At 35.5% G+C, this 17,844-nt stretch overlaps 2 protein-coding genes and 1 pseudogene across 2 annotated transcripts; 1 reads left to right on the top strand and 2 right to left on the bottom strand.

The window, feature by feature from the left end:
• Positions 1 to 3,098: 3,098 nt before the first annotated feature.
• LOC102628810 (UDP-glycosyltransferase 92A1-like) lies at positions 3,099 to 5,269 on the top strand. Its single transcript, XM_006493609.4, has 2 exons — positions 3,099 to 3,800; positions 4,447 to 5,269. Exons 1-2 carry the CDS (start codon positions 3,118 to 3,120, stop codon positions 5,228 to 5,230), a joined length of 1,467 nt encoding a protein of 488 aa, XP_006493672.1. The 5' UTR covers positions 3,099 to 3,117; the 3' UTR covers positions 5,231 to 5,269.
• Positions 5,270 to 8,257: 2,988 nt separating this feature from the next.
• On the bottom strand, positions 8,258 to 10,075 carry LOC102628506 (UDP-glycosyltransferase 92A1-like; annotated as a pseudogene).
• A 1,988-nt stretch (positions 10,076 to 12,063) lies between these two features.
• LOC127900391 (UDP-glycosyltransferase 92A1-like) lies at positions 12,064 to 13,888 on the bottom strand. Its single transcript, XM_052435338.1, has one exon. The coding sequence runs from the start codon at positions 13,566 to 13,568 to the stop codon at positions 12,174 to 12,176; it is 1,395 nt and encodes a 464-aa protein (XP_052291298.1). The 5' UTR covers positions 13,569 to 13,888; the 3' UTR covers positions 12,064 to 12,173.
• Positions 13,889 to 17,844: the final 3,956 nt, after the last annotated feature.

Below are 17,844 nucleotides of genomic sequence, written 5' to 3'. Positions count from 1 at the left end.
GTAACTAGTATAATAGTATGTTATTTCGACAATCAGTTTGTATAGAATTAAGCATAAGTATTATATCCAAGATATGCTTAAGAAGCCTGACAAAATATGAGACTGGAATGGATAATAATCATTAGAGCAATATTTTGTATCAATAAGAAAATATGCTAATATTTGAAGTCAACAGCAGGAGTTGGATTCTAAATTTAGCAAGTATTGCTAACCTATAAATTTAGAGAGGCCGAAAAATGCAACACTGCCATTAGAGGATTTATGTGCTTGCGGTAATCTGGTCTATCAGTTACAAAACCCTGTTATGGTTAGTTTCTATGGATTAGAAAGTGAAAAAAAAAATTTTTAAAAAGCTTGAAAGTAAATGAAAATTAGCAATCTGTAACGTAAGAGGTGATTCTTGTGCACTTGAGTTTCCAAGTGCAAGCTTCACTATTCTTTTCAACCTCTTCACTTCTTTCTCCATAAACTATAATACAATGAAGAATGCCAAACAAGGAGTATGAAATAATTGCTACTTGAAGAATCAATCATCGCCAAGTATAAATTGTTCACAAACCTTGAAAGAGAGTAAAACTACCATAAAGAGTTTGGATTCATCATCACGAGCAGCAACAAAAGCAAGCCCTTCAGCTAGCTCAACTGAAAACTCATCAGCTGTCAAATTATATATGCATATAAATTAACCCAAAAAAAAATAAAAAATTGAAACATAGTAGTATTATTTTCCTGATTATCCAACACTCAGCATGCATGGTTTTGAACGTAGACTCAAATAATATTCAGTAATTAGAATCCAAACAGAAAATAATATGTTAGTTGTTTGGGAGGGATACTGTTTGGGACAAATGCGTCGAAGGGACCAGGAATGACGAGCAGACATCTGATGGCGGAGTTCTGCGAACCGATGTGTTCCGTTAAAGCCTAGCGCGTGGAAGAACAGGATCAGAAACATCCTGCTCGTCCACGATGTTGTCGTCCGCGAGGCCAATTCCTATAAAAGGCATGAGGCCATTCCGGCTAGAGATCGAGAGGCGAGGAGACCCGGTCGACGGCAGTTGGCAAGACGTGCTCTCCAGCACGAGAATCTAGGCACAACAGCCACGCTTTCCCCAGAACCGCGACGTAACACGCAAGATCTCACAGAGCCATGACAGCCACACTTTCCCCCGAACCGTGGCGTAACACGCAAGGTCTCACAGAGCCGTGGCAGCCACGCTTTCCCCTGAACCGTGGCATAACACGCTAGATCCCATGTTTTGCCCATAACGCAGCAGTTGAAGTCCCATACCGTCTCGAAAAGAGCGGAGGACTGAGATTCAGAGGAAGCCTATAAAAAGGTAGCCAACGAAGGTAAAAGGGTTGGCATTCTTGAGAAAAGGGGAGAAAACCACAAGAAACGCCATAAGACCTGTGGCAAGCTTTTCCCGAACCTTCATATCTGACTTGAGCGTCGGAGGGTTTGCGCCGGGAAAACAACCGGCGTACTCTGACTTATCTGTGTACGCAGGGACTTCCGGAGAAGAAGCCTGGCGAGGAGACCTCCTGGTAGTGACGAAGTTGATCGAGCAGAGATCCTGATCGTAGAACGAGGAGAACCGGAATCTCGCATCAACATTAGTTACCTTAATTTCAGCCACATTGTGCACTCTCAGATAAGGAACATTGTTATTAAATTCTCCAGCAGCTGCAACATGTGCTACTCATTTATTTTTAACAATTTCATTCTACTTGATTTCTTTTTTCTATTTATATATATATATATATATATTAATTATTATTTTTTTTCATAAGCAATTCTTTGTGGCTAGAAAAAAAATCGAAATTAAAAATGTTGTGTAGGTTGCAATTGAAGAGCTTGAGCATATATTGAGTGAAGTGAAAACCCACATTCTGGATGAGCCTCTCCTATAAAGACAATAGCTGGAGGTAGTGTCACCAATACTATTCGAGGGCTTAGCGTAGGCTTTGGGGTTCCTTGTGGGCTGATCGGGGCGTATGGAGACGATCAACAAGGCCAATTATTTGTTAGTAACATGAAGTTCAGTGGAGTCGATGTTTCTAGATTAAGAATAAAGAGGGGACCAACTGGCCAGGTGATTAGTTATTTACTTATGATTCTTTATTAATTAGCAGAGCCAGTGCATAATTTAATTAGCCACTCATTTATTTTTAACAGATCACTGACATTAGGTCGAACTTGAGAAGATTTATCATTAATTATGCCCTTGTATAGTTGTACTTCCGACTGGTGTATTATTTATTACCGATAGCAATTTGCTCTTGAAAAAGCTAATAGTTTTTTAATGTTTTTTTGATAGTTCTTTTTCACCTTTGCAAAAAAAAATATTTAGTACCAAAAGTAAATAAAACTCTCGGAAATATCTCGCCGGTAATACTATTATTTGTTGTAGTATATAAGTGGTAGATAAGGGGAGTGGGTATGATTCTTAAATTTTTCTGGAGGAAAGTTAAGAGGTCTATGAAGTATTATTGAACAATTTAATCATCCCTGTTTTCCATCTGAAAAAGTGTGAGTGAGTGGGTTGGAAAATAGTACGAGTGAGGTGTCCTGCAGTTGGCCCTTTAATGGAATCGGCAGCACCATCCCTGTTTGTTAGCTGACATAAGAATAGAAATAGAGAGATAAAACAAACCGAGTTCAGCAAATCAATTTGTATACCATCATTATCGAAGAGGTCAAGAGGACAACGTATAATTTATTGCTCGGCGGGCTGAGTAAATAATTTTGAGAAAATTCTGAGGACTCAGTTGTTTAATTGAATTCAAAGAGATTAAAAGTTCGAATTCCCCTCACACTAACCTTGGATTGGTTGGGGTCGATGGGTGGAGTAATGCGGTCAAATTTTTGACACGTCGCTTAGGAAAGTTTCACAGAGTTCCTGTCTGCAGCATTATTATTATTATTAATTTTCTTTTTAATTTTCTCTTTATTATATGTACCTGTTTGAACCAATAGTATTAGCTTAAGATTAATTCTTAACGTACGCTAAATTCTTCTAACTGTTATAAAAGCCGTGTGTATGTGTATCACACACCCCACGCATCTTCTTTACCTCATCCTGTACTCACTGCTCTTTTTTCCTATTAACAAGAATGGCACAAAGAAAAGAGAACATAGTGATGTTCCCGCTCATGGCACAAGGCCATATAATCCCATTCCTTGCATTAGCCCTTCACCTGGAGAATACAAACAGATACACTATAACTTTTGTTAACACCCCTTCAAACCTCAAGAAACTCAAATCGTCTCTCCCTCAAAACTCCTCCATTCACCTTCGTGAAATTCCCTTCGATGGCATAGCTCATGACCTCCCTCCTTGTACTGAAAACACTGATTCTCTTCCTTTTCATCTCTTTCCAAATTTCTTTGAATCCACTTTATCATTTAAACCCCATTTCAGGAAACTCATCAATGGTCTTTTTGATGAACAAAATGGCCATAAACCGGTTTGCATCATTGCAGATATGTTCTTTGCATGGAGTGCAGAGATAGCACAAGAATATGGTATTTTTAATGCTCTATTTGTAGGAGGTGGTAGTTTTGGCTTTGCTTGTTTCTACTCTTTGTGGCTAAACCTACCCCATCGGGATTCCGATGAATTTCTATTGCCGGATTTTCCTGAAGCTTCAAGAATTCATGTAACTCAGATGACAAAGTTTTTAAGACTTGCTGATGGTAGTGATTCACTTTCAGTATTTTTTCAGAAAGTGCTTCCTCAGTGGATGAATGCTGATGGAATCTTGTTTAACACAGTAGAGGAGCTTGACAAGATTGGTCTAATATAGGGAAAAGGACATTCAACCCCCCAACGTTTAGGAAAAGGGACAAAAAACCCCTCAATGTTTCCAAAATGACTTATAACCCCTTTTTCGTTAATAAACACCGTTTGTTTTAACAGTAAATTTATTTTTTATTTTTAATTACTTTATACCCTTATAATAAATATAAATTAATATATTGATTTGAGACATGTCACAATTAATATTTTTTAAAACTAAAAATTGAGATACAATTACATTTTTATCCAAATTATTTGCTATAAAGTATACCTTTCTAATGATCAAACCTTTCATATGTGATTATTACTAATAAAACAAAATTTGATTAAACCTTTTTTCTTTGAGGAATCAAAACCATATTATTATTGTTAGAAAGGTATAATTTATAGTAAATAATTTAGGCAAAAAAATAAGTGTATCTCAACTTTAAGCTTTTAAAAAATTATTAATTATGATATATCTCAAATTAATATATTAATTTTTTTATTATAAGGGTATAATGTTAATTAAAAATTAAAAATAAATTTACTATTAAAACAAACGGTGTTTGTTAACGGAAAGGGGGTTATAAGTCCTTTTTAAAACGTTCAGGGGTTTTTTATCCATTTTCCTGAACGTTGGGGGGTTGAATGTCCTTTTCCCTCTAATATATTTCAGTAGAAAGCTTGGCCGACCCGTCTGGCCAGTTGGGCCCCTGCTTTTGTCAACCGGGAGCAGAGCTGGGGCAGGAAAAGAGTACGGAATCTCCACAGAGTCGTGTAAAAATTGGCTTGATACCAAGCCATGCAATTCAGTTATTTATGTCTCGTTTGGTTCACAAAACACAATAGCTGCATCACAAATGATGCAATTGGCAATGGCTTTAGAGGCTTGTGGCAAGAACTTCATTTGGGTTGTTAAGCCACCACTTGGTTTTGACTTGAACTCTGAATTTAGAGCCAATGAGTGGCTGCCTGAAGGATTTGAAGAAAGAATCAAAGATTCAGGACAAGGGCTAGTGGTCCAAAAATGGGCACCTCAAGTGGAGATTTTGTCTCACAAGTCAATATCTGCATTTTTGAGTCATTGCGGATGGAACTCAGTGCTTGAAGCTTTGAGTCATGGGGTGCCGATAATTGGGTGGCCGTTGGCAGCAGAGCAGTTTTATAATTCTAAGTTGCTTGAAGAAGTGATTGGGGTTTGTGTGGAGGTTGCTAGAGGGATGAATTGTGAGGTTTCGAAAGAGAACTTAAGTGCAAAGTTTGAGTTGGTGATGAATGAGACTGAGAAAGGAATGGACTTGAGAAAGAAAGCTTCTGAGGTTGAGATGATTATTAAGAATGCTGTTAGAAATGAAGAAAAGTTTAAGGGGTCTTCTGTAAAAGCCATGGAACAATTCTTGGATGCTGCGTTGATGATGAAGAAGGCACAGAAGGAGGAGGATTGATCAAATAATAATGAGGTTTGAAGTATGTTATGGGGACTGATTAATGGTATGTTTAAAGATAACGTTGCGTTCTCTAATAATTGTCAAGTTTAGACTAAATAGTTAAATACAATAAGAATAATTTTACCAGGATGTATGGCCAATTTGAGTTCCAATTATGGACTCTTAATTTCCTTCTCTCTAGAAATTAGTTGGTGAAGAATTGGGTCCGCCATTTGGTCATGGACACGTTCCTTAACATCGTCGACTCATCGTCATGAAGAAATGAAAATAATTTATTTTATTATATTTTTTAAATGATAAGGGATGAATAAAGTTTAAATTAATTTTCAGTCCCTTACTTTTCTTAAGATTTAGATTCGGATGGCTAGCTAAATAAAATCGATTGAAAACCACTCATCCACACTCTTGACCAATTATGTAATTTTGTCTAAATGGACATGACATATCTTTAACTCTTCCATGTTAACAATTTCGTAATCTCCACAAAAGCTACAATAAGTTTATTCCGAAAAACTCAACACATAAATTGCATATTTTATTCCTTAATCTAAAATCAGGATTACAATCATCGTCAAACGTTAGCTCAAAAATTGGCTAGTCCTCTTCATCAACAAATGACTTTAATGGAAGTCCCATGAGTCAGCCAAATTCAATTTTTAGAATCTTTATTTGGTTGATCACTCAAGTTTAATTTTTAAGGAAAAAAATTGAGGTTAAAATTTATATTTTAATTCTCCTCATCTTAAAAATAAAAAATAAATAAAGAATGCCTATGGAACATATTATTAATATAAAAATATGAGTTCAAAATATGAGTTCAGAGTACTCTCTTTCATCGTTTGTTACATTTATACGGATGTTTTCATAACTAATCGATTATATATACATAACAAGAAATAAACAGAAACATAATAATGCACCTGAAGCACCTTAGATTTTTTCCAAAGAAAAAATCTCAACAAAAAGACAATCGCACCTTATAACGTAGGACAGACAAACATGGAGATAAGAGTGAGCTATGGCTTGGCTTGTTACTATTCCTTTTGGACAAATCTTTTCAAATTGTTACATTTATACGGATGTTTAATGTGTTTCATGCAATTTTTAGTGGTGCTAGTAGCTATGGCTTGGCTTGTTACTATTCCTTTTGGACAAATCTTCCTCACAAAAAAGTTACTTCAGATGAGTTTATGTTACCAGATTTTGAAGAGGCTTCAAGGATTCATAAATCCCAATTAACCTTGAATATGTTAGAGGCTGATGGGACAGATTCTTGGTCTTTGTTTCAAGGTGAAAATTTTCCTGCGTGGGTGAATTCTAACGGGATTTTGTGTAATAACATTGAAGAGTTTGATCAGATTGCATTCATGTACTTGAAGAGAAAGCTAGGCTTGTCAGTTTGGCCAATGGGGCCAATCTTGCTATCATTGGAAAATAGAGCAAAAGCTAATTCCATGAAGTCTAGCCACCTTCCACTATCATAGTCACCATCTCAAGCCACCAAAAGCTAACTCGTCGTTACTAGTTGACATTATCAATAAATTCCCAGACTGCCGACCAAAACACCTACTTATTTCATCACTGCATGTAAATGTAAAGCCAATAAGAATACGCCTAGAAGTAAACCTTGTGATTTTCACGATGATTTAAAGTCGTTGAAACTTGCTGATGTCTATCCCGTAAGCAAAAGCCACGTTGTTTCCAAGATAACTACTTAGATTTCTACTTAACTAACTAATTAGTTAATTGTAGTACCAAAAAAAAAAAAATCATATTGTCTTGTATATTGAAGTTTGATATTCTAAAATTTCAGTACCAATTTGCATCTTTATATCCTTTTTTTTTGTGTATGTAGATTTACAAAATTAGAGCATGATGAATTTGATTCTAAGTAAATGAGGGGCATTTGATCGGTGGCTACTGTGGAATTTGTTAGGACTTTTTTTCTTTTGTTTTAATTATATTTTTATTTTTCAGTAAGGAAAATTCAAAAAAAAAAAAACACCTTTAAGTATAGCCACTCTTAAGTAATTTAAATTCTTGATAAATATAGCCACTCAGCCAAAGCCGAGTGGTTAGGGCTGTTGCCCTCCAAGTTGGTGGGTAGCAGTTTGAACCCCTACAAGTGCAATGTGAGGGTAATTCCTTCCTTAATTATATTGTATAATTAAGTGAATGTAGTCTTTTCTGTTACCCGAGAGTGAGTGGAGTAGACATCCCTCAAATATTAGTGAGGGTTAAAATCTAGGCAGAGCTCCATTAGCATTGATGTAAGAGTAGAGTAGACATCCCTCGAATATTAGTGAGGGTTAAAATCTGGGTAGAGCTCCATTAGCATTGATGTAAGAGTGGAGTAGACATCCCTCGAATATTAGTGATTGATGTAAATTAGTCCCAGAGTGAGTGGAGCAGACATCCCTCAAATTTTAGCGAGGGTTAAAATCTGGGCAGAGCTTTAGGCAGATCTCCATTAGCATTGATATAAGTTAGTCCCAAAGTGAGTGGAGTCGATATCCCTCGAATATTAGTGATTGATGTAAGTTGGTCCCAGAGTGAGTAGAGTGGACATCCCTCGAATATTAGTGAAGGTTAAACTTTGGGCAGAGCTCCATTAGCATTGATGTAAGTTGGTCCCAGAGTGAATGGAGTAGACATCACTCGAATATTAATGAGGGTTAAAATCTGGGTAGAGCTCCATTAACATTGATGTAAATCCCTCGAATATTAGTGATGGTTAAAATTTGGGTAGAGTTCCATTAGCATTGATGTATGTTGGTCCCATTAATAGTGTGATTTATTAATATCAGTTATAGTCTCATGTAATATGAGTTGTAGTTTGAACAATAGTCTCATGCAATAAAAAAAAAATTCTTAATAAATTAAGTCACCAAAAAGTTTAGTGCCAAATTTTGTAGCAAAGGGCGTATGTGTGTGTGTGTATATATATAACATTGTTCACAAATACACAGGCTAATACGGGAAAAAACAGAGGTGACTCCACCATTAATATCTATGGACCTCTGTTGTTAGATTAAAGTGTTGATAAATTTCTATTATGTACCAAAATAGCAAAGCAAATCTTAAAAAGTGTCTAAGAGCAACCATAAAATCAATATGCGTCAGAAGCATTGCTTCATTTTTATTCACTTTTTTTTTGTATAACGTGTGAGAATATTTTCATGATTTACTAAAAGACACACAACACGCAGCAAAAAAAAAAAAAAAAACAAAAATTAAAAATTAAAAAATTAAAAACAACAACAACGATTACTCGTGATTTTTCCCCAAAACTATGTCTCATTAAAAGATATAGAAATGCCAAAAGAAACCAAGAAGCACTCAACATGCATCCAGCAAACCTCACTATTTGATCCTCTCTATTTCATCTCCCTCATTATCAATGCTGCACTCAAGAATCCATCCATGGCTTTCACAGAAGATCCCTTACAATTTTCTTCATTTGTAAAAGCATTGTCAGTAATCTCCTTAACTTTTAAAGCATTCATTCTCACTGCTTCTCCTTTCTCAGTCTTATTCATTACCAGTTCCATTTTTACCACTATGTGCTCTTTCAAACGGCACAATTCATCCTTCTTGCAACCTCCACACAAACCCCAACCTCTTCTCCAAGCAACTTAGAATTATAAAACTGCTCTGCTGCCAATGGCTACCCAATTATCGGCACCCCATGACACAAAGCTTCGAGCGCAGATCAAGTTCCATCCGCAATGACTCAAAAATGCAGATATTGACTTATGAGATAAAATTTCCACCTGAGGTGCCCATTTGTGTACCACTAGCCCTTGTCCTTAACCTTTGACTCTTTCTTCAAATCCTCGAGGCAGCCACTCGTTGGCTTTAAACTCAGAATTTATGTCAAAGCCAATCGGAGGCCTAACAATCCAAATGAAATTCTTGCCACTAGCATCTAAAGCCATTGCCAATTGCATCTTTTGCGAAACAGCTATTTTGTTTTGTGAACCAAACGATACATAAAGAACTGATATGCATGACTTTGTATCGAGCCAATTTTTACACAACTCCGCGGAGATTCCATGTTCTTTTGCCGGCTCCAGCTTTGCTTCCTGTAGACCGAAGAACAGGCCCTATTGGCCAAACTGGTCGGCCAAATTTGCTCTTGAAATACACTAGTCCAATCTTGTCAAGTTCCTCTATTGTGTTAACCAAAATTCCATCAGCATTAGTCCTTTCAGGAAGCACTTTCTGTAGAACCGTTGAAATAGAATCACTTCCATCAGCAACTCTTAGATAATATGCCAGCTGGTTTACTTGAATTGTTGAAGCTTCAGGAAAATCCGGCAACAAAAATTCATCGGAATCTGTGCTCCGATGAGGCAAGTTTACCTACAAAGAGTAGTGACATGCGAAGCCAAAGCCACCACCTGCTATAAATATAGCATGAAAGTACCGTACTCTTGTGCTATCTCTTTGCACCAACCAAAGAACATATCTGTGATGATACAAAGCGGTTTGTGGCCATTTTGTTCATCAATAAAATCAACGATGAGTATCTTGAAATGGGGTTTAAAGGATAAAGTAGCTTCAAGGAGTTTTCCAACGACATGAAATGGAAGAGAAGCCGTGTCTTCAGTACAAGGAGGGAGATCGTGATCTATGCTATTGAAGGGAATTTCAAAGAAAGTGAACGGAGGAGCATTGAGGGAGAGATTATTTGAGTTTCTTCATTTTAAGTGGGTTGTTAACAAAAGTTGTGGTGTATTTATTTGTGCTTTCTAAGTGAAGGGCTAATGCTGGGAATGGGATTATATGGCCTTGTGCCATGAATGGGAACATTTTCACGTTCTCTTTCCTTTGTGTCATTGGAGAAGGAGAGTGGGGTGATATCATATATAATTCAAACACACTATCAGTGTTCAAAAATAAAAGTCAGTATTGTTCATAATTGCTTATGAAAGCTTAAGTTTTTTGTCGCCATCAGAATTCAGAGCCAGTTGAATAGAATTAAAAAAAAACTGAGGACCATTGATTTAAAGGCTATAGTAACATCTAACAGTTCAGGTGTACGATTTAGGTGTGTACATTCACGGTTTCGTATTTGAGGTTTCTTAAATTTTGTTGGGGGCTGATGCTCATTTAAACTCTCCGGATTTGGTATTTCCTTTTATATTTCATAGTTGATAAAATTTCCTCAAACCGCTAAGTTTTAACTAAAAAGAATAAAAATAGTTAGTTATAATATTTGTCTTTGGCTTTCATTGAAATAACACGAGTTACTTTAACAAGGGTTGAAGCCAGAAATTTATCCTATCGGGGTAATTTAAAAAATAAAAAATAATACAAACTACCAAAGTTATATCTTTCGTTCATAATAAATGTATTCTATTAGCATCATTTACAATTGTCGATGGCGGATTTTTTTGAGTTGATAACGTTGTTCAATAGTTCTATTATAATGCTCTCCAAAATTTCTTTCCCCACATACTGGAATTAGGGCTATTAGGCTTTTAATTGCAAGTTATTCAAATAATTTTAAAAGATAAATGGGTTGAATAGTGAAAACAGGCGGACACATTAATAAAGATTATAGGCTAAGACTTGAGCATAAATAGAAAGCTGAATACTTTTTTTTTTTTAAATTAAGTTTGAAACATCTGATCTTAGTAGCTTCATGCTTATGTACATGATGTAGAGTTGTAAAGTCCATTTATACGGGGTCTCAATCGACATTTAATGCCTATGACCAATGTTAGCTTTGAAGGGGTCTTCATTGCAGACAGAGAATATATGTGCTTTTAATATGATAATGGCATAAATTGTGTCTTCATAGGTAAATACGATTTATTATTGTAATGGAAAATTACTATTATTTTAATTAATTTAAAATATTATATTACAATTTATTTTGCATGCAAGTAAATTAGATGAATACAATATACATTAAAACAAATTTCAATAAATAAAATAATATACATCAAGTAATAATATAACTACAAATTCTTGTATAATTTTTTTTTATACAAACAATGTAGCATAATTTAATTGGTTGAATTAGATATCTCTTGGTTCATATGATTTGTTTTTATTATTTTATATTTTTATTCAACCAATGAGTTAATACTAAATTAGTTTATAGAAAATAAGTTTGTATAAGAGTTTGTACATATATCATCACTCATATACATCATTGCCAAACTGAGTGTTTTTATAGTTTAGGGTATTTTTGCTTTCTCCGATTAGCGTCCCTATTTGCAATAACTCTTTTCTCTAATCACCATCAACATTTAGTTATAGAATCCCATCTCCTTCTGCACCTAGGAATAATTTAATTTAATTTCCTCCAACATTTTAACATTATTGGTAAAAACTAAGATACAAGTACTTAAAAAATTTTAATGGCGGCGATCCGATTTAGCCGAAACTTATGAATACCGTTATAGCCACGATCAGAAGCTTGATCATTCACGATGAAGGTTCCACCGGTAAATGAAGGGATGCAGATTTCCCCCCATTTATTTTTCTTTAACATTAATTTATCGATAAATCATTTTGTGAAAATCATCAACGCAAACCCAACCTAAAGTTGAAATGGATTGAGTTCCTCTAATCAAACCGGCCCAAATGACGTTGTTTGCGTTGGGCTTGATTTGGATTGTGGGCGTTGGTTTTCCGGCCCAATCCAACTTTTATTTATTGAGATAATGAATTAGCTCTATAAATGCTTGATCCCACTCGGAACGAACAAGCTTTGAACTCAAATTCTTGGAAAGATGCAGCCACAAAAACAGAGGTGGCTCTTTCAGTTATGGGATTAATTTTTATTAAATTAAATTTTACGTGATTGATTGAAAGTTAATACAAAGATAACGTTACTAGAAGAAATTTCCCATAATTGTCTCGTCAAAAGATTCCATTATTTTTCATTGACAGAAATGGCAACAGAGACTTCCTTCCACGCAAATCAGACCTCATTCTTTGATGCACCCTTTTCCATCTGTCTCATAATCAATGCAGCATTCAAGAACTGATCCATGGCTTTCACAGAAGGCCCCTTAAAATTGTCTTCGTTTCTTACAGCATTTTTAATAATCACCTTCACCTCTTTAGCTTTGTTTCTCAAGTCTGTTCCTTTCTCAGTCTCATTCATCGCCAACTCAATTTTTGCACTCAAGTCCTCCTTCAAAACCTCACACGTAAGCCCTCTTGCAACCTCGACACAAACCCCAATCTCTTCTTCCAACAGCTTAGAATTATAAAACTGCTCTCCTGCTAATGGCCACCCAATTATGGGCACCCCATGACTCAAAGCTTCAAGCACAGAGTTCCATCCGCAGTGACTTAAAAATGCAGATATAGTCCTATGAGATAAAATCTCCACCTGAGGCGCCCATTTGTGTACCACTAGCCCTTGTCCTGAACCTTTGATTTTTTCTTCAAATCCTTGAGGCAGCCACTCTTTGGCTTTAAACTCAGAATTTATGTCAAAGCCAATCGGAGGCCTAACAACCCAAATGAAATTCTTGCCACTGGCCTCTAAAGCCATTGCCAATTGCATCATTTGTGATGCGGCTATTGTGTTTTGCGAACCAAATGACACATACAGAACTGAACTGTACGGCTTTGTATCAAGCCATTTTTTACACAACTCTGCAGAGATTCCGTACTCTTTTCCGGCCCCACCTCTGCTTTCCGTGGACAAAAGAACAGGTCCTATTGGCCAAACCGGCCGGCCAAATTTTCTCTTGAAATACATCAGTCCAATCTTGTCAAGTTCTTCGACCGTGTTAACCAAAATTCCGTCAGCATCCTTCCATTGAAGAAACAGCTCCTTAGACAACACTGAAAGAGAATCGCTTCCATCGGCAGCACGTAAGGAAAGTGACATCTGAGTTACATGAAGTGTTGAAGCTTCAGGAAAATCCGGCAACAGAAATTTATCGGCATCCGTTTTCCGATGAGGCAAGTTTACCCACAAAGAGTAGAAACAAGCAAAGCCAAAGCCACCACCTCCTATGAATATAGCATGAAAAATACCGTACTCTTGTGCTGTCTCTTTACACCAACCTAGGAACGAATCAGTGATGATACAAAGTGGTTTTTGGCCATTTTGTTCATTGACAAGTTCAGAGATTAGTTTCTTGAAGTGGGGTTCGAGCGATGCTGATGCTTGAAGGAATCTTGGAAAGAGATGATGTGGAATAGAGTCTGTGTTTTCAGTACAAGGAGGGAGGTCATGCTCTATGCTGTTGAAAGGAATTTCAAGAAGGTGAATGGAGGAATTTTGTGGGAGAGATGATTTGAGTCTCTTGAGGTTTAAAGGGGTGTTAACAAGAGTTTGTAAGAGAGATTGTAACATCTTTCAAATTTGTTTGGTTTGATATTCTGGACGAAAACGGGTTGCCGTTTATTGAGAAAACGACTAACCGTTTAAGTCCAGAGAGCATGTTTTTTGTTCTGGAATAAACAGCTCACCGTTTATGGTGAAAACGGCTTACCGTTTAAGTCCAGAGAGCATGTTTTATGTCCTAGAATAAACGGCTCACCGTTTATTGAGAAAACGGCTAACCGTTTATTTCCAGAAAGTTGTCAATTGGAAAACGGTTAGCAAGATTGAAAAGATTTCAATTGTAAATCGATGCATTTTAAAACCAAAAGAGTTTTTTTCGAAGAAGTACCATTTTCTAATGGTTGTATTCTTTCAAATAAACATCTTATTCATAAAAAGAAAGACATACAATAAGATTAGAAATCAGATTTTGAAGATTTCATGCTTGTTCTGGAAATACAATCTTATTTGCTAAAGATTGTATTCAGGATTTGATATATCTTGGGGGTAATTTGCCATTAAAACTCTATAGCAAACCAAGATTGGTGAGGGCAAATAAAACCTTAAAGGAAAGTGTGTAAACACGTCTCAAATCCTAAGAAATTTCATTGTTCTTTGCCTCCATATTCTCATAATTCACCAACAATCTTTAAGGTTTTATTTTTGTGCAAATGGAGGTTGAGAAGAGTTTGACATCATTTCTGAATCCTAGTGTCCATCTCGATCGTTTTGATGGAACTAATTTCACTCGTTGGAAGGGAAAATTGTTCTTTCTCCTTACTGTTCTTAAAGTGGCATATGTTCTTGATCCGAAATTGGAACCATTTCCAGAACCAAGAGAAGATGATACCGAAGTTGTTAAGGCTGCAAGGAAACGTCGTGAAGATGATGAATTGATATGCCGGGGTCACATACTCAATACGCTTTCTGACAGATTATATGATCTCTACAATTCTATGACTTCTCCGGTGGAAATTTAGAATGCTCTTGAATACAAATACAAAACGGAGAAAGAAGGTACTGACAAATTCCTTGTATCTAAATATTTTGAATTTATTATGGTAGACACAAAATCCATTCTTGATCAAATACATGAGTTACAAATTATTGTTGCTAAGCTTCGAGAGTTAAAAGTTGAAATTTCTGAATCATTTCAAGTTGGGGCTATTATTGCTAAATTGCCTCAAAGTTGGAATGATTATAAAAAGAAACTCCTTCATAGTAAAGAGAACATAACTTTAGAAGAATTGCAAAAACACTTGGTAATTGAAGAAGAGACTAGGTCTCGTGAATCCAAGGATAAGCATGATTATACTAAAGTTAATGTTGTTGAAGCTAGTAAATTCTCAAAGAATTTTAAAGTCAAGAATGACAAGAAATTCAAGAAGTCCAGCACACAAAAGTTTTCTGGAAATTGTTTCTTTTGTGGTAAGAAAGGCCATCGCCAAAGTGATTGCAGATTCAAGAAGAAAAAGGAAGAAGTGAATTCCCATAAAGCTAATGTTATTGAAAACAAATCTGAACAGATTTGTGCTATGGTTTCTGAAATACAAATTGGCATGATTACTGAAACCAATATGGCTGAAACTAAGTCCTATGATTGGTGGCTCGATTCGGGTGCAACAATTCATGTTTGTAATGATAAGAAATTTTTCTTATCATACAAAGAAGAAACGGAAGGACAAATGGTTCTCATGGGGAACAATAATGCAGCCATAGTAGCAGGGAAAGGAGTAGTTGAGATCAACTTCACTTTTGGAAAGAAAGTCACATTGTATAATGTCTTTCATGTACCTTCCGTTAGGAAGAATCTTATTTCTGATAGTTGTATGTGTAAGCATGGGCTTAAGATTGTGCTTGAGGGTAATACTTGTATTGTGTCAAAGAATGGATTATTTGTTGGGAAAGGGTATTCTTGTGATGGAATGTACAAACTCAGCATTAATAATAATAATATCAACTTAGCTTATATTGTTGAGTCTTGTGATGTTTGGCATGCTAGATTAGCACATTTAAACTTTAGATCTTTGAAATACATGTCTAAGCATGGTTTGATTAATTGCAATGATGTTAAAGGTCATAAGTGTGAAATCTGCATCCAAGCTAAAATAACTAAGAAACCTTTTCCTAAAGCTGAACGAAATACTCAAATATTGGATTTGATACATACTGATATTTGTGAGTATAATGGCATTTTAACAAGAGGAGGTAAGAGATACTTCATCACTTTTATTGATGATTGTTCTAGATACACTTATGTGTATTTACTTAGAACAAAAAGTGAAGCTTTTGATAAATTTAAAATTTTCAAAGCTGAAGTTGAGAACCAAAAAGATAAGAAAATCAAAATGGTTCGTAGTGATAGAGGTGGTGAATATTTCTCAATTGAATTTAATAATTATTGTGAGGAAGTTGGAATTATTCACCAAAGATCAGCTCCATTTACTCCTCAACAAAATGGTTTGGCTGAAAAGAAGAATAGGATCTTCACGGATATGATAAATTCCATGATCCTTAATGCAAAACTACCAAATAATTTGTGGGGGGAAGCATTACTCACTGCATGTCATATTCATAACAGAATTACATCTTTGAAAACACATATATCTCCTTATGAAATTTGGAAAGGAAGAAAACCAAACTTGATGTATTTAAGGGTCTAGGGTTGTTTAGCCTTTTATAAAATACATGACCCTAAGTCATCAAAGTTGAGTGCTAGAGGTATAAAAAGTGTTTTCGTAGGATATGCTGAAAATTCCAAGGCTTATAGGTTGTTAGATTTAGATTCTAATGTGATTGTGGAATCTAGAGATGTTGAATTTATTGAGAATAAATTTCAACATGATTCTAATATTGAATCAGAATCAATTATTGATCAACCATGTGTTAATACTCCTATTACCTCCACTAACAATAATAAAAGGAAAGAGTCTACGACATCTTTCGAACTAAGGAGGAGTCAACGTGAAAAGAAAGAAAGAAAAAAGTTTAGCTCCGGATTTTATTTCATCACAAGCACTACTCTTCTTGGTTGAAGGGGATAGAAAGAATGTACTTAACAAAGTACCATTGTTGTTAAATATTGAAAAAGATCCAAAGACATTTAGCGAGGCTATGTCTTCTAGAGACGCTTCTTTTTGGAGAGAGGCGGTAAATGATGAAATGGATTCGATAATGTCGAATCAAACATGGGTCTTGGTTGATCTTCCTCCAGGATCTCAACCAATTAGCAGCAAATGGGTATTTAGAAGAAAGTACAATAATGATGGTTCTTTGCAAACTTTTAAGGCTAGATTAGTAGCCAAAGGGTTTAAGCAAAGAAATGGTATTGACTATTTCGATACATATGCTCCGGTAGCTAGGTTAACTTCTATAAGAGTGCTATTTGCAATTGCTTCATTGAACAATTTATATGTGCATCAAATGGATGTTAAAACAACTTTTTTTAATGGTGATCTTGATGAAGAAATCTATATGGAATAACCTGAGGGATTTGTTTTGCCTGGAAATGAAAAAAAGGTATGCAAGTTAATCAAATCTCTTTATGGCTTAAAGCAAGCACCAAAACAATGGCATGAGAAGTTTGATTCGGTAATTTTATCACATGGTTTTAAGCATAATAATGCTGATAAATGTGTATATTTTAAATATACGAATGATTTTGGTGTGATTATATGCTTGTATGTTGATGACTTGCTTATCTTTGGAACAAATATGCAAGGAGTAGATGATACAAAGAAGTATTTAACTTCACAATTTAAGATGAAAGATCTTGGTGAAGTAGATACTATCTTAGGTATCAAAGTGAATAAACATAGTGGGGGTTACTCGTTGTGTCAATCTCATTATATAGAGAAAGTGCTTCTTAAATTCAATTATTTGAAACTTAAAGAAGCTAATACCCCATATGATTCTAGTATTAAATTACTAGAGAATTCAGGCCGAATAGTAGCTCAACTAGAATATGCTAGTGCAATTGGTAGCTTGATGTATGCTATGCATTGTACGAGGCCTGATATAGCATTTGCAGTTTGCAAAATGTCAAGATTCACGAGTAACCCTAGTGTTGAACACTGGAAAGCAATTGATAGGATACTTGGTTATCTTAAAAGGACCGTTAATTTGGGTTTGTTTTATAATGATTATCCTGAAGTACTGGAAGGATATTCAGATGCTAGTTGGGTAACCAATACAAGAGACAATAAATCCACTTCTGGTTGGATTTTTACAATTGCTGGAGGAGCGGTTTCTTGGGCTTCAAAGAAACAAACGTGCATAACTCATTCAACAATGGAAAGTGAGTTTA

Source organism: Citrus sinensis, chromosome 2 (assembly GCF_022201045.2).
Source record: "Citrus sinensis cultivar Valencia sweet orange chromosome 2, DVS_A1.0, whole genome shotgun sequence".
NCBI classification, from domain to species: Eukaryota; Viridiplantae; Streptophyta; class Magnoliopsida; order Sapindales; family Rutaceae; genus Citrus; species Citrus sinensis.
This window is presented reverse-complemented; position numbering and strand designations above follow the sequence as displayed.